General features: G+C 42.8%; 1 protein-coding gene across 6 annotated transcripts in view; it reads right to left on the bottom strand.

Moving 5' to 3' along the window:
• CCHR1.PART1H18orf25 (chromosome chr1.part1 C18orf25 homolog) overlaps positions 1–27877 on the bottom strand; it is a 988978-nt gene that overhangs the window by 113225 nt on the left and 847876 nt on the right. For all 6 annotated transcript variants that reach the window (XM_044081954.1, XM_044081941.1, XM_044081934.1 and 3 more), the window contains one exon: positions 25761–25887. In XM_044081954.1, coding sequence (XP_043937889.1) covers positions 25761–25887 — 127 coding nt within the window. The remainder of the gene's footprint in view (positions 1–25760; positions 25888–27877) is intronic.

The following is a 27877-nucleotide window of genomic DNA, read 5'->3' as shown; positions in this document are numbered from 1 at the left end:
TAATATGGAGAAATTAATCATAAGCACTAAACAGCCTATAATTACCTTGCTAAGGTAAGGGAAAACGGCTCTTGTACTTTACAAAAAAAAAAAATAATAAGCACCAAACCAGGCATGTCCAAGGGTCAGCTTCTGGTAATTTCTCCTGTCCACCTGGTGAATCTGGGCATACTGGAGCAATGCAGCAATTGCCTCATGTACACAGACAACCCTCTCCTCCTAACACTACAACCTGCGAGAGATGCACTTACATAGTCAAACTGGAAGCAAAGCTCTCTCCACCCAAGACTGTGCTAGACAGTCAAGAGGAGAAGGTTAACACCTGCACTACACCTCAAGCAACACATAGCCCTTCTAAACCCACACATAGCAACACTAAACCCATATATGTGGAGGACCCTAACAGTAACCTGCCCAAGCAACAAGGACCTCTGAAGCTGAAATGCAAACACACACCAATCACAACCAGTGTTACATAGCTCACACCACCAGTGTGCCACCCAACAATAGCCCCTAAGGCAAGACAACGTACCCAACACTTTAGTCATAGGTGTCTCTATAGTCAGGCACACTGATGTCCCACTCACCAGGCTGAACAAGGAAAAAATTATAGTCAGCTGCCTGTTGGGTGCCACGATCTGCCACATAATGCATGCACTCAAGTCACTCCACAACAAGTACAAATATGACTCTGTCATTGTCCATGTTGGAGTGAATGACTTGAGATGTACCTCCCTGGACTACATGAAAAGAGACATTGAAGAGCTCTCGGATGATGTGGTCCAGGCAGGTATGACCCTAGCCCTGAGTAGCATCCTGCCTTCGCCCAGAAAGATACCACAGTACAAGGACAAAATGAACGACCAACAATTGGCTAAGCTTCTGGTGTCATTCAAAGGGGATCCAGTATCTATCTGCCTGGGACGACATGATCGACAGACCATGATGCTTTGCCAGAGATGGTCTGCACCTTTCACCCCTGGGATTCAGGTTACTGGCTAAGGCTCTTGCCACCCTATAGTGCCTTTTTCAGGCAAAGTTCAAAGGACAAAAATGTCACCGTAACAGGTACAAGCATGCAAAATCTGAATGTAGTGCTACTCAATGCTAGAAGTGTCAACCTCAAAATGCACTCTCTCGTGGCACTTCTAAAAATGGAGATCATCGATATCTGTGCAGTAACTGAGACCTGGTTCAAGGCTCCAGAGAGCACCCCTGCAATACCAGGCTACAACTCTTACCACACTTTTCGGCCACCAAACCAGGACGAAAACACTAAAGGTGGAGGAGTGTCCATATTCACACCAAGGATATTCACACCAGGCTAGTTGCCCAACACAATGCGTCTGAAATTCTCCAGGTGCAACTAACACTAGGTAAGACTGCAATCCAAATTGTAGCTTGCTACAGATCCCCCACCATGCCCCAAGATTCTCACTACACCTTTCTAAACATACTGGAAAATATTAAGATATAACCAAACACCCTAATATTGGGTGATTTCAACTACCCTGCCATTAACTGGGAAAACTACTCATGTACCAACACCTTTGCCCAACGGTTCTTGGAATTCATAAATTCCAATGCCCTGGATAAACTAAGCCTTAGTCCCACCAGGGGCTCCAATATCCTAGACCTGGTCATTACCAACATGGGAAATCGATGCTCCACACCTATGGTCACCCCCTCGTTGGTCAGGTCTGACCATAAGCTAATCCACCCTTGACATCCACATCCTACCCCCACCCCCCAGTAAGAGAAACCGCCGTAAAAACCTTCTCCAAAGCCAACTTCACGCTACTCAAGTCAGAAGTGACAAACTTCATGACACCCATGCAGATAGGAACTGAAAGTCTGACTAATGAATCCTACACTAGGGCACTGTAGGAGCACATCCACTTGTGCATGAATCGTGCCATCCCCAATAGAACCAAGACGCTCTCCTCCAAAAAAAGGAAGCCAATCTGGTGGTTCCCTGCCATAAACAAACTCTACAACAGAAGAAACTGTTGCAAAAAAAATTGTAAAATCCCATGATTGGAGGAACTCCATGGTTAGCCTCAGTAAGAAGTGGAGATCCCTCAAAATCCTCCAAAGCTAGTTACAAAAACAAAATCACCATTGATTCTAAAGACCACCACAAAGCATTCTACAGCTATGTCAAGAATCTCAATGGCAACGCTCAGATCTGCTCTGAGTTACAGCACAATGGCACTAAAATACAGAACCAACCGATATTGCCAACCATCCTGGCAGACAGGTTCAGTGCTAACTTTACCCATCTCTCGCCCCCTAAAGGGCCCATCTCTATACTGGAAGAATGCACAGTTACTGTAATCACGGCTGCACAGGTAAAAAACACACTCTCCAAAGCCAAAAACACATCATCCATTGGACCTGACAACATCCCAGGCTGCGTTCTACACGAACTACAGAACGAACTGGCACCTCACCTAAATGCCATGTTCAATCATAGGCTTTGTGCACACTGAATGACGCACAGCAATGGTTATCCTACTTCACAAAGGAGGAGCCACCACTGACCCCAGGAACTACTGCCCCATTAGCCTGATGAGCCTGGTCTGCAAGGCTATGGAATGAATCATCATGGAACTTATAAACAATGACATTGGTAATCTCCAAACTCTGGACCCTACCCAGTTCGGGTTTGTAAAAGGCAGATCATGTCTCCAACACCTGACAGACTTCTTTGAAGCAATCACCAAAGCCGTAGATGAGGGTAAGGTGGTTCACACAGCCTATCTAGATCTCGCCAAGGCTTTTGACACCATCCCCCACTCTGGAATTATAGATAAACTCACTAAACTAGGTATAAATCCCTATGTCACAAGATGGGCTGCCAACTGGCTCAATGACAGAACCTACAGTGTGAAAGTAGCAGACTCTAAATCCAACTTCAGACCAGTGACAAGTGGAGTACTACAGCGTTCAGTCCTGGGTCCTCTCCCGTTTGGTATCTACCTCTCTGAATTACAGGGTAACACAGAAGGTCTTTGGCTAACAAAGTTTGCAGATGACTGCAAACTAGGCGCCATAATAAAACCCCCTAACGATGTGGACATCCTACAAAAGGGCCTCACTGAGACAGATGCCTGGTGTCAAAGCCAAGGCCTCAAGCTCATTGCCAAAAAGTGCACTGTCATCCCTTTTGGTAAAAACTCTGTACCCATGAACTACCACATAGGCGGTAGTCTACTTAACACCGAAAGTGTGATAAGAGACCTTGGGACACCGGTGGACAGTAGACTCTCCTCTGATAATCACATCGCCACTGTAGTCAGGAAATTCATCCACGTGGCACACCTCAACAGAAATGGTTTCTCATCCAGGAAAAGAGAGGTCATTGTTCCCCTCTACTCATCACTCATTAGACCCATTATAAAGTACAACGCCCCTTTTGGTATATACCTCACAAGACATCTACAACTGGAAAGGCTGCAGAAATACCTCATAAAGAGGATTACCGGCCTCATACAGATGCCCTACGCAGACCGTCTCAAAAACTCCAGCTTTACTCTGTCGCATATCCCCTACTCAGAGGCGATCTCTGTCCAGCATACAAAGCTACGTCACACCCAGAGCTGTTGGACATGCTCCACTTAAAGAAATCCCAATCCCACCGAGCTACACGTTCTAGGGACCTAAATCTTGTCACCACAATAAACGGAACATGCTGGAGGGATAGATTCCTGTCCCAGAGACTTCCCATACTCTGGAACAAACTACCTACCTATATCAAACAAAGCTCCCCATTAGCACTCTTCAAAAAAAATCCTGATGACTGGATGGGAGATGGGAAATTCACCCCGGGGATCACTTCTGTGGCTCTGCTTGACAGGAGCACAGGAAAATAATTTTCTTGGGTGGCAAAAGCCAGGGTACCATTTGGCTAGGCTTATATAGGCCCTAGGGCCAATAGCCTAGTACCTACCTATGAATCTATGTCCCACTTACTAGGTTGAATAAAGAGAAGGTAACAGTCAGCTGTCTATCAGGTGCTAGAATCCAACACACACTCAGGTCACTCCACAACAAGTACGGCTCTGTCATTGTCTATAGGGGTGTGTATGACCCGAGACGTACATGAAAAGAGACATGGTGGAGCTCTCGGATTATGTGGCCCAGGCAGGTATGATCCTAGCCCTGAGCAGCATCCTACCAACGCCCAGAATGATACCGCAGTACAAAAAGAAAATGATTGACTTCAACAATTGGCTAAGTTTCTGGTGTCATTCTAAGGGGATCCAGCATCGGTCTGCTTGGGATGACATGACTGACAGACCTCGATGCTTTGCCAGAGATGGCCTGCATCTGTCACCCCTAGGTTTCTGGGTACTGGTTAAGGCTCTTGCACCCCTACAGTGCCTTTTTTAGGCGGTGTTCCAAAGACCAAATTACCACTGTAACAGCTATAAATAAATGCAGTCTGAGGGTCATGCTGCCCAATGCTAGCAGTCAATCTCAAGATGGAGAACATTGACATTTGTGCTGTAACGGAAACCTGGTTTAAAGCAGCACAAAGCACCCCTGTGCTACCAGGCTATAACTCATTCCACACCTTTCAGCCCTATTACATGGACCGAAGCTCCAAATGCGGTGGTGTCTTCATATTCATAAAGGATATGCACACCTCCAGACTAGTAGCCCAGTATAAGGCATCTGAGATACTCCCAGTACAACTAACATTGGGTAAGACGGCGATTCAGGTCATAGCCTGCTATAGGTCCCCAACCATGTCCCAAGACTCTCACTCCACATTCCAAAGCACCCTGGAAACTATTAAGATCCAACCTAACACTCTCATACTAAGTGACTTCAACCACCTCTCCATCAACTGGGAAAACTACTCATGCACCAATGCACTGGCCCAACTCTTCCTGCAATTCATCAATTCCAATGCCCTGGACCAGCTCATTCTTACCCCCACTAGAGAAAGCAATATCCTTGACCTGGTTATTACTAACATGGGCAACCATTGCTCTAGTCCAATAGTCAATTCCTCCCTGGTTAGACTCGACCACAAACTAATCACCATGTAAATCCAAATCTCACCCCCCCGCAAAGGTAACCACCATGAAAAACTTCTCCAAAGCTGACTTTGGACTCCTAAAAACAGAGGTGGCTAACTTCACGGCATCCATGCCAATGGAAAATAGATGCATGACTGACGAATCATACACCAATGTACTGTACGAACAATGTACATAAATGCATGGAACTAGCCATACCCAACAGAGCCAAGACGCTCTCCTCCAAAAAAAGGAAGCCAATCTTGTGGACCCCTGCCATTAATAAACTCTACAACAGAAAGAAGAAACTGTTGCAGAAAAAGGTGAAGTCCCAAGACTGGAAAAATTCCCTTATTAGCCTCAACAAAAAGTTGAGATCCTTCGTCAAAACCTCCAAAGACAGCTATGAAGGCAGAATTGCGGCAGACACTAAAAACAACCACAGACCCTTATACAGTTGTATCAAGAATCTCCATGGCAATACCCAGATTTGCTCTGAGTTACTGCACAATGGTACCTCCTCTACCGAGCCAACAGATATTGCCAACATACTAGCCGACAGATTCAGTGACAACTTTACCCCTCTCTCCCCCCTAAAGGACCAATCTCAATACTGGAAGAATGGCAGGCACCCAGCATTACTGCAGCACAGGTTAAAGCTGCATTGTCTAAGGCCAAGAATACAGCTTCCATGGGACCTGACAATATCCCTGGCTGTGGTCTACATGAATTACAAAGTGAACTGGCACCACATGTGTGTGGTGCCAGATGAATTACAGAGTGAACTGGCACCACATGTGTGTGTGGTGCCAGATGAATTACAAAGTGAACTGGCACCACGTGTGTGCCCTGTTCACTCACAGCCTCACCTCAGGCTTTGTCCCTACTGAATGGTGCACTGCTACAGTCATCCCTCTTCATAAAGGAGGAGTGACTACAGACCCTGGAAATCTCTCCATTAGCCTGACGAGTCTGATATGAAAGGCTATGGAACGCATCATCATGGACCTAATTAACAAGGATATAGGGAACCTCCAAACTCTAGATCCCACATAATTTGGTTTTGTGAAAGCTAGACCATACCTGCTCATCTTGGCCGATTTCTTTGAGACATTCACCAGAGTTGTGGATGAGGGAAAGGCAGTTCATACAGCTTACCCTGATTTGGCCAAGGCCTTTGATACCATTTCTCTCTCAGGAATTATTGATAAACTCACCAAACTAGGCATCAACCCCTATATCGTTAGGTGGGTTGCAAATTGGCTCACAGAACCTACAGTGTGAATGTAGCGGACTCCAAGTCAGACTGCCGACCAGTCACGAGTGGAGTCCTACAGGGATTGGTCCTGGGTCCTCTCCTGTTTGGCATCTACTTCTCAGAAGTCCAGGCCAACATGGAGGGCATCTGGTTGATCAAGTCTGCAGATGACTTCAAGCTGGGAGCCATTATTAACTCCCCAAGTGATGCAGACATACTACAGAAAGGCCTCACTGAGACCAACGACTGGTGTCGAAACCATGGCCTTAAGCTTAATGCCAAAACTGCGTCATCATCCCCTTTGGGAAAAACTCAGTTCCCACTAATTACCACATCGATGGGAGCCCAATGAACACTGAAGGAGTTATAAGAGATCTGGGAACACAGGTTGACAGCAACCTCTCCTTCGATTACCACTGTGGTCAGAAAGTCCTCTGTGGCACATCTCATTACCAAGGGTTTTGCATCCATAGAGTATAATGCCCCATTTGTCATGTACCTCACTAGACACCTGCAACAGCTGGAGAGGCCACAAAAGTACCTCATGAAGAGGATCCTAGGCCTTAAACACGTGTCCTACATGGATAGACTCAAAAAACTCCAGCTACTCTCTGTCTCATATCGTCTACTGAGAAGCAATCTCGGGTTGACTTACAAAGCCATGTCTGACCCAGCTCTGTTAGAAATGCTACATCTAAAGAAATCCCAATCCTCCACACCACATGCTCCAGAGACCTCAACCTCATTACCACAATCAACAGAACATGCTGGAGGGACAGGATCATAACCCATAGACTGCCCATGTTCTGGAATAGACTTCCCATACATGTCAAGCAGAACACCTCACTGACCCTCTTCAAGAGAAAGCTTGATGAGTGGATGGGAAATAGAAAGTTCACCCCGGGGATCACTCCAGTGGCTCTACTTTATAGAGGCAACATCTGGTGGCACAATGCCAGGGCACTTCTATGGGCTAGGCTTGTAAAGGCTCCAGGGCCATTAGCCTAGTACACACCTAGGAACCATTAATGTTAAAGTCCAGAAACCTTTTAGCAAGCATGCTGGTACTCATATAAATTTCCCAGTCAATGGAGGGACAGTTCAAATCACCCATGACTAGAGTGTTTAATTATAATTTGAGTGACTCAAGTAGGTCCAATAAAGCAGCACAGGTATCTTGGTTCACTGAAAGGGGCCTATAGCGAACGATGACTTGAAGGGGGTCTTACCCACAGGTACTTGAACTTGGAGTAACTCCATGGAGTTTTCCTGTCTAAGCAGTCTAGAGGTATATTTATCTTTGATGAAGATAGATACGCCACCTCCTTTGGTTCTCACACATTCATTTTGCTGTCTAAAAGTGTGGAAGGCATGGTAGCCTTGCAAGGCCAGGGTGATCTCTGCAGCCCTGAACCTGAACTCCTACTGTTTAGCACCATAACCTTTAATTTGTGAATGATATTTTCATGTTGGAAATTTTGTTCTTGAGACCTTGCCTAGAAAAGCCACTACGGGGGAGGCACATGCCTTAGCAAGTAACCAAAAGCCTAGAGGTGACACGTGAAGCAATGTGGTCCATCAACCATGTCATCCCAGGCTGACAGGAACTGGATCCCCTTAGAATGACACCAGAAACTAAGACAATTGTTGAAGTCAATTATTTTTTGTTTACATTGTGGTATCATCCTAGGTCAAGGTAGAATTCTTCTCAAGGCTAGGGACATACCTGCCTGGGACAAACATACATAGAGCTCAATTATGTTTCTCTTCATATAGTCCAGCGAGGTATGTCTCAAGTCATTCACAAGAACTGTGACGGAGTCATAAAGTTGAGAGACTTGACTGCATGTGTGATCTGACGGATCCTGGCACTTGGTAGACAGCTGACTGTAACCTTCTCCTTGTCCAGCCTGGTGAGTGAGGCATCTGTGTTTCTCACAATGGAGTCACCTATGACTAATAAATGTCGTTAGATGTGCTTTGCTTTAGGGGCTTATTTGGTGAGACACTGGTGACTGTGTTTTCATGTGTATTGAGTGCTGTAGGTGGTGGTGTATTAGGTGTAGCATGTTTATGTTTGGAAGGACTCTGGTGTTTAGGTAGGTTTCTGGTGAGTACCTCCATGTAAGATGGTTTATGTGACGAGTGCATGGTTTGCATAGGAGGTGTAGTATGTGAGCTGGCAACCTATTCATTGTTACTGTTCTGTGCATGAGATAGCAAGGATTCCAGATTCTTAGTATAGATGCATCTCTCACAAAGTGTGATTTAGGAGTAGAGGGTTGTCAGTGTACATGAGGCACTTGCTACATTGCCTGAGGATATCCATGTCAACCAGGCTGATAGGAGAAATGGAGGGAAACTGACCATCCATAATGGTAGGGTAAATCCTGTTTTCACAGTGGGGACCGAAAATGCAGGGGTGTGATAAAACTGGGTGCTCTAAATAGGGTCTATACTAATGGGGTGCTTTATAAAGGGTCTATACTAGCAGGGGATTCTCTAAATGGTTTGACTATTGCAGATTTGGTGGTTTTGGGACTGTTTAAGGGGGAAAAGCATTAAGGACTTCTTGGCCGGATCACAGGCAGCTACTACAGGAAAATTATTTATCTATAGAAGTTTTTGCGTCTATAACCACTAATGGTTACCCCCACTGCACAGTAGTGCGCGATGGTGCACAAAGGTGTGCTATGCGTAAACAGATGAATACAGCAGTGCAATGGCTGGTCGCCTAACTCTGTGGAGCTGTGTTAACACAAGTGCAAACCATCACAAATGCGGGGCTTATGTAGCAACACTGAAGCTCAAAACTGAGCCCTGTGCCAGCAACCTTCAATAGAGATAAGTCCTAACTGACCTCTCCTGCCACAAGGGTGTAGGGGAGGCCCTCTCCAATAAGCAATAGCCTGGTTTAGTGCTCAATTTAACAAACAGAACCAGATTCACCACGTCTGACACTAGTCTATGCTACAACAAAGTGCAACAAATCAGCAAGAACAGTTTAAACAAAATCAACAATACAGTTTAAAAGTGCAAAACACAGTATAAAATTGGAAGAATTAAATATGCCAAGGCTAGAGGTAGAAGAGGCTCACTTAGTAACAGTTAATTGTGATATATAACCAGACTACAAAAAGTCCCCAGGAACAGAAGGTATTCCTGTGGAAATTTTGAAGCTAGGCAAGAAAAAACTGAAAGATCTGGAAGGTTTTGTTTAACAGTATTTTAAGAGGAGGAGAAGTACCAACATCCTGGAAGAAAGCATTGGTAGCTGTAATACCTAAAGAGGGTGAAGATCCATCAGATCCAGCTTCATACAGGCCCACTTCAATAATAAACCATAATTATAAAGTGGTCATGTCTATAATGGCTAAAAGAATGGCAAAAGTAATGCCAAAATTGATAGATATTGACCAGTGTGGTTTTGTGGAGGGCAGGTAAACATTTGATAACATTAGCAGAATACTGATGATTCAGAGGGAAGCAGAATGTAAGAAAATACCATTGTTGTTGGTGGGTCTCGATGCAGAGAAAGCATTTGAGCTGTGACTTTATCAGCAGGTCAATGGAAGCACTAGCATTTCCTCAAAAAACTATAAGGTTGATTAGGAGGATATATGAAGGATCAGATGCGAAAATTAAAGTGGGTGTGGTCCTCGCTGATAATTACTGCTTGAACAGAGGAACCAGGCATGGGTGTCCTCTTTGCCCTTTGTTATTTACATTACATTTAGAATCATTGGCAAAGAAAATAAGGGACTCAGAAATTCAAGGATATAATTGGTATGGTATTCAAGAAAGAGAGACATTACAGTGTTGTGGAACATTTTGAGACAGTTTTGAATCTTTTCAGGATACAAAATTAATTTAAAGGCAATAGCTGTAAATACATACCCACATATGAATTGGTTCAGCAATATCCATATTTATGGGGACATGACAAAATGAACTATTTAGGAGTATGGATTAAAATTATTCTGGTGTGACAGCTAATGATATACCGGAAGAGACTAAACAAAAAGATAATAAAAAATTGAGAAAATGGAAGCTTTGTTATATGAATATGGAAAGTAAGACACAAGCAGTTAAAATGTTTTTAGTCCCATTAGTCTTGTACACACAGGTAAGGCATATTTTATCAACCAGAGAAGCTGTGTGTAGCAATTAATAAAGAGCTGAAGGACTTTATCTGGGAGATGAAGATGGCAAGAGTCAAGTGGGATAAACTGATTCTTCCAGTAGAACAGGCAGGATTGGGATTACCCAATTTGAAAGGGCATTTCAGAGCTACACAGTTAAGGCTCCTATAGATATATATATATATATATATATATATATATATATATATATATATATATATATATAGATTCATTTCATAATCTCGAAATACTGAAATATCGAATTTCAGTATCTCGAGACCATGAAGTCGAAAATTCAAATAACCAAAACCGCGAAACCCAAACTCCCGAAACCACAAAACCACGAAAAGACACAGCACACACTACACAACACATACACACACACACACCTTCCAACACTGTACAAAAAACAATACAACATACACGCACACAAGTAAACAAACACACACCTACCTTTACTATATGCAGGGGGGCAAGCCCCCCTACTAATATATACTAACTCCAAGGTCACACTACACTCCATGACACAGACAACCCAGCACCACACATTCCACACCCCCACACACACAAACACACATCATAGACATACAAACACCACCACTCCCGACACTAACACACACACATGCACTGACCTTCCTACCCTAACCCACACATAAAATGTCCCAACACACTCTCAAACACACAATCCCTCTCCAAAACCCTGAAATAACACTCACCTAACACGCTATCCGTACCGCAGATTCGACATTTACGGGTTCGCAATTTTCATCCGTTTGACTTTATAGGCTCGAGATTCTGAAATTCAATATTTCAGGATTTCGAGCTTATAAAGTGTTTATATATATATATATATATATATATATATATTTATATATTTATATATATATATGTATATATATATATATATATATATATATATATATATGTATATATATATATATATATATATATATATATATATATATATGTATATATATATATATATAGCACATGCAGAAAACTATAATTCAAAGTGGAAAGGAATGATGAAGAAAAGGGGCAGGAACTGAATAATTTATGTAATGTTGCTTTGGTTATATGATATACAGTAATCTATATGAAGTATAATATTTGTAAATGTGAACTTAATACAGTTTGATTGCTTTTATATAAATGTAAATTTGCCTGTGTCACAAGTCTTAATTCAATAAAGGTGTTTAAAAAAACATGCAACATCCATGACAAGAAAAAATAACTAGGGATCCTATAGTGGGTTTTAGAGAAATTACAGAAATTTTATGAACATTTGTATAAAGCAGAGGGGTGAGGAAAACCAAGCACACACACGAATGGAAATATTTATGAGAGACTTAATTTTGCCAAGGTTATAGTAACATAAGAGCAACAATTATGCTAATACAAAAAGAGGAGAGTCTCAAAACAGACAACATTCCTGTGGAAATATCGAAATTAGAAGTGATAAACATCTGGAAGGTCTTGTTCAATTACATTGGGGGGGGGGGGGCAGTTCTAGCATCTTGGAAGAATGCTTTTGTAGCTTTATTACCCAAAGAGGGTACAGACCCCTCAGACCTGGCTTTATACAAACTAATTTCAATTTTAAACCATGATTATGAAGCGTTTATATATTGATACCAGCTAAGAGAATGACAAAGTTGATAGGCATGGATAAATGTTGTTTTGTGGAGGGGAGGCAAACATTTGACATTAATGGAGCAATGATGATTCAGAAGTAAGCAGAGTGCAAGAGAACTCTGCTATTGATAGTGGATCCTGATGCAGGAAAGGATTTGAGAGAGTCAGCTAGGATTTTATGAGTAGGACAATAGCAGCATTTATGTTACTTGACAGAATAATATGGTTACTAACCAGGATATATGAAGGGTTGGGGGCAAGAATTAAGGTGGGAGGGTTCCTCTCTTACAAGCTGTGACTAAACCACGGAATCAAGTGTGGATGACCTCTTTCCTACGGTTATTTGCTTCATATTTAGAGCCACGTGCAAATGAAATACGGGAGTCATATACTGAAAAATATAACTGGTACCGTTCTCAAAAAAATAACTATTTGCAGATGATATTTAGCATTTGAATCCAGAAAAGGACATAAGCTAGATATCTACATATGAAATAGTCCAGCAATACCCATACTTAAAGGGCCATAAGATGATGTATTTAGGAGTACAGATTAAAAAGGATTCTATTACAGTAGTTATGGATATGTGGAAGAAACTAACCAAAAGGTAATACAAAAATTGGGAAAACAGAAGCTTTGAACAAAGGCTATGGATAGGAAGATATAAGCAGTGAAAATGATTTTAGCCCCCTTAGTCTTCTACACAGGCCTGCGGTGGTGCAGCAGTGAGCGTTGTCGCCTCACAACAAGAGGTTCTCCGGTTTGATTCTCGGCTGGAGCGCCTTCTGTGTGGAGTCTGCATGTCCTCCCTACGGTCGAGTGATGTTTAAGGACATGCAGGTAGGTGTGTGCATGAATGGATGTGCCTTCTTTGAAGGCTGGGCATCGGGCTGGCACCTCGGCACCGTAAAAATCCACTGCCAATCATTAGCGGACTGGAGTTCCCCTGTGGCAACCCCTAACCGGGAAAAGCAGAAAGATGTTACTTACTAGTCTTATACACAGGCCAGAACACACTTTTATCAATCAGAGAATAAGTTGTGAATGCTAATTAATACAGTGTCAAGGGAAGTTATTTAAAGGAAGGAAAGAGGTATGTGGAGTAAGCTCTCACCATAGAACATGCACTTTAAAGCTTTGTAATTAAGGCTCATATAGATAACTCAAGCAAAAGGTTCTAAATCAAAGTGGAAAAGACCAATGACAAAACATGGGGAGTTTAAGACATAGACTAGGATTTTGGATGCAAGTCCTTAAGGAAAACAGCAGCAACCAGACAGAATGGTGTAATTATGAAGTAGCACAAGTACTCTAAGAACTAAGACAGCATAGGAACGGTGAAAGAAGATGTGATGAAAGGAGATACTGTCAGTACAGCTAGTTGGAATTTTGTAAATAATTACATGTCATTGGTGAATACTGAAATGATTTATGCAAGATGCTTCCATTACAAATGCATTAGAACTGTATGACATGTGCATATCAAACTGCGTGTACAGACGTGTGTGTTGTAAAGGTATTTGTGGAGTGCTGTGTTTGAAATCTAACCACAGTGTGCCCTACTGGAAGAGAACAGAAATGTACCTCCACTACTGTAAATGTTTAAATGTATATGATTAACAGAGGAAAATGGATGATTAACCTCAGTCCAGCAAACTTTAGAAAAATATGAAATTAAATTACTTTATAGGCTATGCAATAAAGAGGCTATCTCTCAAGTTTTCAATGCAGCTAGAGAGACAAAGTCTGTACTGGTAAGCTTTTTGTATTTTCTTTTGAGTGAACTAATTGTTATGTTAGAAGCATGAAGGAATGTAATTATGACTTCCAGCATCTGCCAAAGATCTAAGCAAAAGCCCTTGTTTGTTTATTTTATAGTTAGATGCTAAATACTGCCAGTTTCTAGTGATGGGGGCCTTTGGCCTGGGAACTAGAACAGAAGACCAAAAATTATGTCATTCTGCAGGCTATCCCAGTAGTAATATTTTAGATATTAATTTGAGAAGTCTGTTAGTAAGACAGAGAATTCTGCATTCTGTCTTGGACCTGACAACAACAGCAAGAAAAAACATTCACCACATCTGCCTTGCTCTAATGAAATAGGTGTCTAGGGAACAGTATAATTTTCTTAGACATAGTCCGGAATATAGGAAAGCTTAGTTTAGATGTTTTCTTTATTTGTGTGAGCCTGTACTGCAATGCTATTTTAAATATTTCCTGTGTTTCTGAATTCTGATGTCATTGTGAATATATATTTAGTATTCTCTTGTTCTTTTATTATTAAATATATTTAAACCTTTCTTTGTGGCTGATCTGTGTAGAGACATTTAAATTTTGAGAGAACTTGCATATTTATTTGGTGACACAGTGTGGGTGGATTCCTAATAGCCTTGCTCTTGGTCAAACTACCATTTGTATTAGTATTAATATTACACAGTAAAATTGGACACCCTTTGTTAAGGTCCCTAAAGTAGCTGATAAGGAGTGACTGGTGGCAGTGATAACTACCTTGCAGTCTGGGCAGAAGGGGGCATAGCTAGTAAACCTGAGCCAGCCTTTCACCGATGTGTGTGTGTGTGTGTGTATGTATGTATGTGTGTGTGTAAATCAAACCTCAAAACTGTGTGCGACAGCTACTTGGGCAGGGATATGAAGCTCTGGTTGGATAGAGAGGGTCGTGGAGGTTTTGCCTTGGTCACTTAGCTGAGATCTCAACTCTATAGCTGCGCCAGTGGGGAGTCATACTGGGGATCTGGAGAAATGGGGAGAAACCAGCCCCGGGCTAACTGTAGTCTCTGTGTGCTGTTAAGGGAAATTGCACTTGATGCAGAGAGCTGCATCTGGAAATATTGCATGTGTACCTATCATCCTGTCAGTGAACGTGCCCCACTGTTGCCAGTGGTGAGGATTAAGGCTCCTTGATTACTGGTCCAGTGGTGGGTCTTCACAGAAGATTTTACCAATAGAGTAAGAAGGTGTGTAGGAAATAGGATGTTGACTGGAATTTACTGAAGGACATTGAAAAAGGAACCAAAGTACTAAGAGTAAATAACTTGGGAGGGAAAACTATTAGAAGGATGAGGCTAAGTCACACTTTGGAATGCAGGTTAGAGACTTCCTTCCCTATCAGGGACTGCTAGAGTACAAGCAAAGAGAAAGGGATAGGGGGGTACCAAGTGAAAGATCACAGTTTCTTTTTGGGTTTTTTAGTTGTGTCTAGAACAGAAGCTAAAAGGGGCTAATTAGTAAGGTGTACAAAACATTGCATGGTAAATATAAGAATCAACCACAGCAGAGTAAGAAAAGATTGGGAAAGTCAACTGAGAAAAGAAAAAATAGTAAGAAATCGTTAAGACTTTAGAAAAGGGAAGCTGCACATTCCATAGAAACAAATGGCACTTGTGGGAACAATGCATGCAGAATAATGTTCCGGAGGAGGGAGGTTTAAGGGAAATTTACAAGGTGGGGGGTTAAGCAAAAAGCATTTGAGTGAATGGGGCTAACTAGAATGGGGTGGGGCGCTATTACATTATGCCAATGACCATTAATTGTAATCAAGCATCATATGAGGTCATTAACTTTCATCTACAAACTTCCTCAGTAGATACCCAACTCATTAAAGCCACTTTCCTGAATATATACACCTCAGATATCTGACTGCAATCAACAAGACCAGCCTTAGGTGAAACAAAGCCATAGACAAAGCACTCCACTGGGGCTCTCCAGTTTTCCTCTTCTCCTGATCCTACACCATACAGACAAGATGGCTTGTTTCTTTTTTTTTTTTTATTTTTTTCAAATTTTGTTTTACATTTTAGCTTCTCTGTATGCTTTCAACTCAATTTGGAGGAAGTGACTTAAGTTTGATGTTTGGGGACTGTTAGGCCTTTAGAATTCATAGGGTTCAGGATACTCTGACATGCATCTTACAGCTTTTTTATTTTGTTACAACTTTTTATTCTAATGATGTCCTAAAGAAAAAAAACATTACAATTAAAGAAATAATGTCTCATTTTTATTTCTAGGCAAAATAAGTTGTCTAAAGATTAATGTTTAAAGCCAAAATAACAGTATTACCCCAATAATCTAAGTGGGTTCGGAGCCGAACATCGGCTCCGACTCGGCCGATTTTACTAGCTCAAAGTCTCTCACTGGCTGGGCTAAGAGGGTATCCCATGGTGCACTGCTCCATATCCCCAGATCTAGTTTGCTGCGAAAAAACATTTGTACTCCATACACACCTCTCATCCATATAAACAATAACTAATCAAAGGGACTCTGCAGGTGACGACCTAACCTCCAAATCCTCCAGGCAGGGGGAAGGTGGGAGGGTAAGTAAGAATGTGAGGCGAGATGGACTACATACATCGAACGTTATGGTGAGTACATAACTTCTTGATGTTATGTAGTCCTATCTCGCCTACATTCTTACCCGTGGGACAGCGTCCCTAGCACCTACATCCTGGGTGGCTCATAGGAAAATACTTCTAAGAACTGTGGAGCCAAAGGAAGACCTGCCCCTGGAGACCACATCCAATTTGTAATGAGAAACAAAGGTGTGGGGAGAAGGCCAAGTAGCTGCAGCACATATATCATCCATTGACAATCTAGCTTGATAGGCTGTGGATGTAGAAACAGCCCGAGTAGAATGTGCCTTGACTGGAAATGGCAAATTTTTACCTCCTGCCTGATAGATGAAAGAGATACAACTGGCTATCCATCTAGACAGCGTGACCTTGGATACCGGAGAACCCAATTGGTTTTCTGAAAAGGAAACAAAGAGTTGGTCAGATTTCCGGATATCTTTTGTCTGGTGTAGATAGAAGCGTAACTGCCTATGTACATCCAATTGGTGAAACCTAAATTCTGCCTTGTTAGAAAAGTGGGGAAAGAACACAGACAGCTCAATGAACTGGTTTATGTTAGACATGGAAGCCACTTTAGGAAGGAACGAGGGGTTTGGTCTAAGAGAGACCCTATCTTTATGGAAGATTAAATATGGGGGTTTGATGGAGAGGGCTTGAATTTCCGAAACCCGCCTTGCTGAAGTGACGGCTATTAAGAATGCTGTTTTCCATGTCAAGAATTTTAATTCACAGGTAGCTGCAGGCTCAAACGGTGGTAGAGTAAGGGCTTGAAGAACAAAATTGAGATCCCAGGGCATGACAGGTTCGGACACTGGGGGACAAAGCAACAGAGTACCTTTAAGGAATGCTTTGCATAATCTGTGCGCCATGAGACTAGGACCGTTCGCTACGTGGAAATTAGATATCGCCGCCAGCTGAACTTTGATGGTGGCTGATGCGGACCCCTGATAGAACAGCATAGACAAGAACTCCAGAACTAAATCTATTGGAGCTGTGCAAGGATCAATGCCTCTAGTATGTGCCCAGATAGAGAACCTTTTCCATTTGCTAGAATAAATCTTTCTAGTGGATGGCTTTATGAGAGGCCGATAATATATGGACCACTTCCAGTGGAAAATTATGACGTCTGACTAGCGATGTAAGTGGAGTAGCCAGGCTGTCAACCATAGTGTCCTCAGAGAGGGGTGGAACTGTCCCGACATGTGTGTCAGTAAATCTGGCAGAGGGTCCAGAATTCAAGGAGTGTCCACAATGTATGGTTGAAGAAAGGGGAACCAGACTTGATGAGGCCAGTGTGGGACAACCAGAATCATTCTGCTTCCCAAGGATTGCGCCTCCTGAATCACCTTTGAGAGCAGGGGAAATGGAGGGAAAGCATAAAGCAGACCAGAGGGCCAATCGTGAACCAGAGCGTCCCTCGGTGATTCCCCCTGTGGGGGGATCAGCGTGAAGTAGTTGCTGCATTTCGCATTTAGAGGGCTGGCAAAAAGGTCGCAGCAAGGCTGACCCCATCTGCTGAAGATTCGCTCTGCAACCAGGCGATTCAGGGACCACTCGTAAGGCATACGTATCGCTCTGCTTAGCCTGTCTGCTATTACGTTGGACTTCCGCGGAATGTGCGTCGCCACCAGAAACCGTTGGGAAGTTATTGCCCAATGCCACACTCGCATAGCTTCTCTGCATAGAGGGTAAGACAGGGTTCCCCCTTGTTTGTTGAGATACCACATTACTGACATGTTGTCTGAGTGTATCGCAACAGTCCCTACAGGAAGAACGTTCTGAAGTGCCTGCAAGCAAGAAGCACTGTTCTCATCTCCAGGACGTTCATATGCAAATGTATCTCGTGTTCTTGCCACGTGCCTTGGACTGTCCTGCCGAGATAATGCCCCCCCCCCAATCTGGGAGGCGTCCGTGGTCACCCTGGCAACAGGGACTGGTGGAACGAAGGGCTTTCCCCCGTTCAAATTGTTGGTGCACAGCCACCAATGGAGGTCCTGCTTGCACCTGTCTGTGAGTAAGATGGAAAGAGATAGTGGGAGTCTTTGGAGAGACCACTGGACAGAGAGGAGCCATTGAAGAAGTCTCATGTGTAATCTCGCTAGAGGGGCCGGCCAACATGATAGTTGCTGCCATGGTCCCTAGGAGTTGTAGAACCAGTCTTGACTTCACTTGTCTCAGGGGCATCAGCATGTGTATTTGTTGTTGTAATACTGTGATCCTTTCTTGTGGTAAGAATGCTCGCATTCGAATGGTGTCTAACTCTGCTCCTATAAAGGTGACACGCTGTGAGGGCAATAAGGCAGATTTTTCCAAGTTTATTGTTATGCTCACAACTGGTGACATAGACTGATGGTAGCGTCCCTGGTCTGAACTAGTTGATGCCTGGTGGGGGCGGTAAGGAGCCAGTCGTCTAGGCATGGAAACACCTAGAATCCCTGAAGTCTCAAGTGAGCCGTCACCACTGCCATACATTTGGTGAACACCCTGGGGGCTGTGGTGAGACCAAAGGGCAGGGCTCGAAACTGGAAGTGACTGGCTCCCAGCCGGAAGCGTAGGTGACTCCTGGATGCTCTGTCCATTTTGACATGGTAGTAAGCATCCTTGAGATTGATGGAGCACATCCATACCTCCTCTCCCAACAATGGGAGAATCGATTGTAGTGTGACCATACGGAACTTGGACTTGTGTATGTAATTGTTTAGTTGACTGAGATCTAGAATGGGTCTCAGGTCCACTGTTCTTTTCAGCACCAAAAAGAATCTTGAGTAAGTCCCTAATCCGATTTGGTCTGGGGGGACTTGTTGGATGGCTCCTTTTTCTAGCAGCTGAGAGACCTCTGAGGCTGCTTGATCCCTTTGACTGGGTGGAACGTCTGGGATTTTTCTGATTGGCGGCCGTACTAAAGAGAATGGGATGAGGTAACCTCCGGAAATTATCCGTAATACCCATCGGTCCTGGATAATGCTCTCCCAGGCTTCCGGATGTAAGGAAATTCGACCCCCGACTGGCTCTGGATAAGCGCAGTTGGGCACACCCTCAGGACTGAGAGTATGGAGAGTCACGGAAGGAGTCGCGGTCTCCCAAATTGTGGGGGCCCCCTCTGCCTCTGGGGCGATGTCTCCCTGAGTAACCCCCCCTCCCCTGCCTCTGGAGGGGGTTCACCTTGTGCGGCAGGAAAAAACTTCTGTGATTTCTTGAACCACATCTCCCCCCCCCCCCGCTGGGCCTTGGGATAAGGCCTAGAAGGAAGGGAAAAACGAACCCCTATGGCAGACAGGGTCTTTTCCTCTTGCTCACACCTGGTGAGGGTGTCTTTCACTTTGGTCACAAACAAGGAGGAACCGTCAAATGGGGCATCAGTGAAGGAAGACTTGAAGGCCTCCGCAAAGTGACACAGGCGCAGCCAGGCTTGCCTTCTAAGGGCGTCCCCTGAGCTTGCTGCCCTACTCGCTCCCTCGGCTGCATACGAAATGAGCCGCATGGACGAGTTAACTATAGAGTTGAGGGTAGAAACCTGAGCGTTAACTGTATGAGCCACCGCCTCAGGTATGTTACCCGCAAGAATATCTCCCAACTCTTTGAGGAGATCTCTCTGGAGCCGAGTGAAGTGAGACAAATAATTCAGCGACCGTAATGTGAAGGTTGATGAAGATAGGGTACGCTTCCCGTACCAGTCCATGGTCCTATACTCCTTGTTAGGAGGATGGACCAATGAAGAAGACTCTGCAACTTGCTTCTGGGTGGCTGCCGCCACCACCATGGCATCAACAGGGGCTCCTTTTGACAGAAACTCTTTGCCCTGGGGTGCGGACAGGAATTTGTTGGGATGCCTGGGCATGGGCTCCACAGAATCAGAGTTTTCCCACACTCTTCGACAAATGAGGTCAAGAAGTTCATCGAAGGGTGGAGACACCCAGGAGGCAGAGGGTTGAGCGCCAAAAGCCTTAAGGAATACTGACTCCTCCTCGGAAGGAGCTTTGGAAGGCCAGTCTCCTCTTTGTTTCAGTATCTCCAGGATATCGGAGAAGGAAACATCATCAGAGGTCAGTATCGGAGGTGAGAGACTCATCTTGGGAGTCTATGTGCTTCCTCTTGCACAACTTATTTCTAGGAGGCTCCTCAGGCATGGACTCTGGGAGACCCTCAGAAAGTTGGGGACCGCTCGTGGGGGGTATCCTTAGGGCCTGGCGCTCTACTGTCCATGGATAGGTGAGTGTCAGAAGCTCTCGCTGGGGTGGTGGGGGATGGAATGACCGACCTGGGTGATGTAGCTGACGATCTGGCCAGCCTGCTTCGCATGGCCTCGAAGGCAGGTCCCGCCCGAGTCCGAGGACTGACTGGCCTCCGAGGCCACGACCGGGACTGGGGTAACCACGAGCCAATGCATCGAGTGGGAGACTCGGAACAGACAGATGTCCCGAAGTATCCCCCTCGAGCCCGACCGAAGAGACCTGAGTCTCGAACCCTGTGGACGAAACCGACATGGTCAGAGCAGAGGCCGGCACCGATAGACCCAGAGGGGTATCGGAGCCAGCGCAGGAACATTGCTCTGAGTGGAGCATACCGGCTCCGACGACAAGGATGTGCTCGGAGGAGGAATCATCAAAACGGTCGTAGGAACTGGCTACGGAGCCGAGAACAATTTGGCCAACACCAGTGACTGCAGGAGCCCCTGCACCACCCTATCAACATCCAAATCAGAAAGCTGGAGGATTTGGAGGAGAGCGATGGGGATTGGGATCTCTTGTCAGGTGAACCATGCCTCACACTGGGCAACCGGCTCCGAATGGGTTCAAGAATAATAGGAGCCGACGCCGATTCAGTTAACACTGATACCTCCTGCGGCACCGAGAAAAGTTGAGCCGAGGAGGTAGAGTCCAAAACAGTAATCTTCTCCGGAGGCTCCGAAGTGGTAGATGGAGCCGGAGACCTTTTCTTAGCTAGGGACTAGAAGCCGAGTCTATAGCTTCCTTGAATGATGGTTTTAAAAGTCCCTTTAGTATCAATTTATTTTTCCTTTCCTGGAGCACCCTAGGACTGAACGTGTGGCAAAAGCTACACAACTCCTGTAAATGGATGGCTCCAAGGCAGTAAACACACACAGAGTGTCCATCCGTGATGGACATCTTATATCCACATTTGGAACATTTTTTAAAGCCAGAAGGCTTATGCTCCTTCTGATCCTTAGACATTTTAAAATTAACGCTAGCGAAACCACCTAGACGCAACTTACAAAAAAAGGGCAGGAATAACACACAATTTAGAAACACCAGAAAAAACAGTACTAAACACACTCTAAGAACCTCTAACTGAAACGGTTCTTCTAAGGAACACGCAGAACAACACAATCACACAAAAAGTTATAACAACAGAGGGGAGGACTAGATCCTCTACCTAAAATGGGCCTAGCCCGCTGGAACAGTTAGGGATACCAAAAATAAAACTACCACACTCAAACACGGCGACAGCAACAAGAAATAGCTATTAAAATAGCTTTTGGGTATGAACTAACAAATTTCTCTAAGAGAAATTGCAAAAAGAAGGTACTTAGCCACAGCCAAGCAAGACCACGTCCGAGCTACACAAGCGGCAAACGAGATCTGGGGATATGGAGCAGTGCACCCTGGAATACCATCTTAGCCCAGCCAATGAGAGACTTTGAGCTAGTAAAATCGGCTGAGTCAGAGCAGATGTTCGGCTCCGAACCCACGAGTAAGAATCTAGGCGAGATAGGACTACATAACATCTATAATTCACTGAAGTTAATAGAGCAAGAGGTTTTCCATCAACATGCATTTTCTGATTTTGAAGTGCGGTTGGTATAATGGCTAAGGCCTCCACCTCACAGATACAAGTTACAGGGATGTGATTCTGACCTCTCTTCACTGTATGGTTATTGACTGGGCTTGTAATATAGTCTGCATACTGATTGTGTAGTATTTCCCTACGAACCTTTGTTTATATCTAGCAGTTGGCACAGACAGAAGATTGTGAGGTGTAGTTCCTATGATACAGGGTTTGATTCCCTCAGTCCTCATTTCAGACAGTGCTTTGACGCAAATAAGCATTCTGGCTTGGCTCCCTAACGGTCACTTAGATTGCATGCTTAGTAACTAAGAACCAATAGAAACTATAATGTCTGGCTTTACTGACTGACTGTACTACTCAATGCTTTACCAGAAAAATATAACACTTCAAGGGACATGGTGGGGGGAAAAAAAAGCGGAATCCATTTTGCAAAATTACAGACAGTTGAGAGCACCTTTGCTTCCCATTAACACACACATACATACATACAACCATCAACTACAACCACACGTATGCCTGACTATAAACTTCAGATGTTTGACTGTGAAAAATTAACAAAAACATAAATAACTGCCTCATGGAAGCAACCTTCTCAGCTCACTACTGTTAGAATAGTGTACTACCTACTGCAACAAAAACACCTCTCTATATATTAGTTCAAGAATCCAGGAGAAAACTGAAAAAATGAATGACAATGGACCAATATCAAGGACAGATGTTGCCTTTACATATCTAAAAAGTTGACAGACTAACAGGTTATGCATCAGCGTGTTTTTTTCCTGAAGAATATGAAGTCTGAAACTCAAATGTTTGCACATACATAACACACAGACACTTAAATTAAGCACTTACTTTTCTATAAGTTAGTTTACCAGTTTAGGAAAAAAAAACTCCCATACTCTTGCCTCTGCATCTGAGCATTAATGCCTTCTTTTACTCTCAGTCACCTAAGCAACAGAAAGGGGTGCATGCACAGAGTTCTGAGCACTAGAACAAAGCAGAAAGTGGGAAAGTTGACTATTATTTTTAAGTTTAAAATGGGATTCACAAATGTATTGCAACTTTTCTTTTGTGTAATTGGGAGCTACAACCCAGCAGTCAGGAAGCAAGCAACTTATGTAACGTTGGACATAATGAAAACTGATAGAGAGAGAACATGTACCTAAACTGCATACCAATAAGAATTCTATTAATGTTTAGAAATCTATGCTACACCTTAAAATGTGATGATTTAATAAAGATGTAAAAAAAAAAAAACTTCCATTTCAAAATGTACCTACAAGCTGTGAGTTGCATATGATGCATCCACTGCTTAAGACTGACTTGAAGAAAATTTAGACTTGTTTTGTTCACCACTACTAAAAATTTCTCTGGTTATGCTGCTACTGCCAGCTTTGATTTTACATCAGGGCTACTTGCTTTCATCTTTAGGATCAGAAACAAATGTACTATCCCAAAACACACACATTGGAGTTTTGAAATATAGTAGTCACCTCTTTTCTTGTCATCCAGCTGACTGACAAGAAAAAAATGTACAGTTCTTAAAATCTACTTCGTATGCTCTACAGAGGTTTCAAAAAAAAAAAAAAAAAAAAAAAAAAAGCCCACTTCTCCACAAGCAGAAAAAAGCTGGAGATGGCAAGGGTGCCCCGGCATTGACAGCATTTTACTAATTACTACTTCCGAACATGAAAAATGTAACAGAGTGACCGACATTCAAATGCAAAGAGACAGAAGCAACTGACAAAAGACCATCTTTGACTGATGGAGTCAGAATACTGCAATAATTAACAACCTACCCTCAATTACTAACACCGTTAGTCAGAAAGTACACCAACAACTTGGAGGGCACAAGAGGTATACTGCAATTCTTCACAAACTTATGAGGTACCACATTACAGAAAGTTGTGTTTTTTAAATATTGACACTTCGTTGACTGGGTTAGTCCCACTAGGCCAATGGCCTCTTTTCATAGGAAACTCAAGGTGGAATCCGTACTGACTATCGGAAATTTGGTCTGGGGAACTTCCCAAGTGCCATGTGATCTTTTACATCCTCCTAAGCTACCACCAATTCAGCCAGATGGGGTGTCGGTTTAACATCTCATCATGGAATCAAACATTAACTAACAAGAAATGTACTTTAAAAGATATTCCTAGTCCAAAAAGATTATGTACAGGCGATGCCTTAACTTCACTTTTAGGTAACTCAAATGACAATTGGTAATGCTGCAAGAACGTGAATAGAAAAATTAACCAACCACAAAGGAACTTTTTTTGTTAAAGGAGAACCGCACCCACAGACTTGTTTATTTCATCATGGTTTGGTGTTTCCTACATTTTAACACCACTCTCTGACTATTTACAGGTTTTTAAATATACGTAATTTCTGAGTCTGACCACATGGGGCCTTGCATCTTGAAGTAATTCTGATTGTTTAGTCTGCCTCTAGGTATCCCAAAATGCAGTGCTCATCTGTAAAAAGTTACATCACACAGGCCTCTTTCTTCTTAAAGTTCCTGTCACTGCATTGATTTTACATTATACACTACTGTCTTTCAGTCAGCTAGTTTTAAGTAACATTTCATACCGTTCAATAACTACTTAAAACACAAACCGTGCAAATGCCACAGAACAGACTTTCAAAGTGCTTTTTTACTGCTGCTGCTTTTTTAGAATGGCTAAACTGCATTTTTGTGAAGCCTGAATTGTACTACTTTGACTCATCTCCCATCCCCCCTTCACACTTAGCTTCCCTAGCTGTCAAAGTGCTAAGGGTAATTTGAGCCGTTACCTGCTGTGATTGATAGCTCACAGCAGGAGACTTGACTCATGTACTGTTTCCTTGTTCTAGCCTTTACTTTCTGTATAGGTAGGGGAAGGACCAGGGAAGTGTGACATCACAGCATAGGTGGGTTTTTAGGACGGTCATGTTAATGTCAGTTTGGGGAGGCAACTGGCCAGAAAACTACCTGTATTCAGTGGCCTTGATGACATCAATGAATTGGAGACTGCAGCAAGGGCAGGATAAAAGTTTTTTGAAAGTGAAACCACCACAGTACAGTAAGGTACTGTTCTAGTGGAGAGAAACAGTCAATTTAAAATATTTTAAATGCTGTGTTGTTGTTTACTCATTGCAGGGACAATAAATAGGGAGATAAAAGACAGAGAAGTTGAGCATGTAATTATAGAATCCCATTGTTGTCCTTTAAATGAGAAAGCCATTAAGGCACACAAGTGACTTCTGTCATAAATGGCCTTACAACACTAGCTAACTGCTATACTTAGACTCACTGTTTTCAAATGTAAGGAAACAAACACTGACAAAAGGTAAAAAAGCTAGTTAGCAGCTCACAGCCTTATAACCCTCTCTCTAGAATGTCAAACTGCACTGTTCATATCTTTTTCAGTATTCCAAAAGTGAATCTTTCTTGTTCTTCTTAGGGCTACTGGAGTTAGTGTTGTTTCATCACACAAACTATGATTCAAGGAAGAGAAATTAATTAAAATAAATTTAGTACCTTGCATTTTCTTGCACACCAACTATTTCCACTTCACTGTCTGAAGAAGGAAGGTTAATTTCTTCATTAACTGAAACAGGACCACATGTGGATTTGTCACCAACTATCAATCCAACTCCTACAGGACCTGTAAGGACAACAAGAAAAATGAAAAGAATGTTCATTCAAGAGGTGACAACAATTACATGAGCTGCAGCTACTTTAAACAAAGAAACACCAAAACCTTTCACTTCAAAGTCATGGTACATGAACAGCATGTATACTATCAAAAAGATTAGGGACACACATATCACTAATACAAGTTATCTGTCTTTTACAGCCAAAGTTACTAATAAAGATAAAACACTAAATTTGATTGTGGGACTTAAATATTTAACAGAATATATTGGTTAGTCATCTACAGTTAAAGCTAATCATCTAAATGTCCAAGTAATGAAACACATAGATATAAGTGCCCTTAAGATAGTACAGTAATGTAAGTTGAACTTACCATAACAGTAGATGTTCAAATGATCACTGCTGCAGAAGCCTTAGCTATATAATAGCCGGACAGCTTCCTCACTTTCAGGGCACCTTTCACATGCCCAAACTGTCAAGGAGCATGAGCTAACTAAAAGACAAATTTGGGCAGAAAGCCCTTCAAAGTTTTCCTGCCAGCAGAGAAAGGGAAGGTCAGCCCAGAATGGGCAAGTCTAGGAGCAATAAAAAAATAAATGTCCACAACCTGGCATAAAAATACCACCAAAAAACAAGGGGAGGTTGAGGGAGGAAGTGGCTAGTGCAGTAGTAATCATTTGAACATCTACTGCTATGGCAAATTCAGCTTACACAACTGTATTATGTTCTTCATATTAATCCATGCTGCAGCAGCCTTAGCTATATGGGTAGATTACCATAGCTAGCTATATATGGGAGGTGGAAGTAGTAAAGAGAATGGTCCAAGCAAAACATGATCTAGACCTAGAGAAGGAATCAAGCTTATAGTGCAGTGATGGCGAACCTATAACACACGCGTCAAAGGTGACAACGCCAGAAAGCTTTGGGTGACACACCAGCATTCACCAACACTCAAGTTACCAAGGAAACTGAATGAATAAAAATACAAGAAATATGTGACCCTGCACTTATCTATTAAACAAAAAAGTCATTAATCGATGTTAATCAAATCAAATGCAATGTGTTCCATATTTTTTCAGTTCAATTCAAAATTACTATTAAAAGCACGGTAATTTTTTGATGCACTATTTTAAGTCCAATTATCAGTGAGCATATAGTTTTCTCTACTGTAAGTCACTGACTTTTCTTTTACTTTTATAATATATAGCAACACGATTGGACTATATTTTTTTAAATAAATGAGTATGTAAAGAATTGTTTCTCTTTTGTTTGGGGGCGGGGAGTGACACGCCATCAGAGTCAAGATGGGCATTTTCCAAATTTTGACACGCCGAGCCCATAAGTTTCGCCATCACTATTACATTGCTTTGTAAAAGTATGTACAGAGGACCAAGTAACAGCTGCTAGAACACTTCTAGAATCCACCCCTTTCCAAAAGTCACAGAAGCAGCAAAGGTCCTTGTAGAGTGGGCCTTGACGCTGCCTGGAATATATTTGTCATGGTGAATATAAAAAAAGTTAATACCCTTAGACAACAATTTGGAAACGGTCTGTTTTGATACAGGTTGTCCCCCTCTTCTCACCTTTACAAGCAATGAACTACTGATCTGAAAGATTTAGTTCTGTCACAATAGTATCTAAGTTATCTGTGGACATCCAAGGTATGGAATATCCTTTCTCCTTCATTTTTACATTCAGAAAAAAAAAACAGTGAGGTGGATACTTTGGCTTAAAGTAAACTGACATACCACTTTAGGCATACAAGAAGGATTCGTTCTCAAAGAAACCATGTCCTTGTGGAAAATGAGGTAGAGTTGAATCACCATAAGAGCTTGCAACTCAGATACCCTACTTGCAGAGTTAAAATCAACCAGTAAACGTGTTTTCTATGTTAAAAACCTCAATTCAGCCAGATCAGCTGGTTCAAATGGAGGAAGTGTTAGCTTTTCTTGCACACAATTTAGATTACATGGAGAGGCCACCAGTTTTCTTGGAGGCCT

This window comes from Protopterus annectens, chromosome 1.part1 (genome assembly GCF_019279795.1).
Source record: "Protopterus annectens isolate FY-2018-M chromosome 1.part1, PAN1.0, whole genome shotgun sequence".
Lineage (NCBI taxonomy): Eukaryota > Metazoa > Chordata > Ceratodontiformes > Protopteridae > Protopterus > Protopterus annectens.
This window is presented reverse-complemented; position numbering and strand designations above follow the sequence as displayed.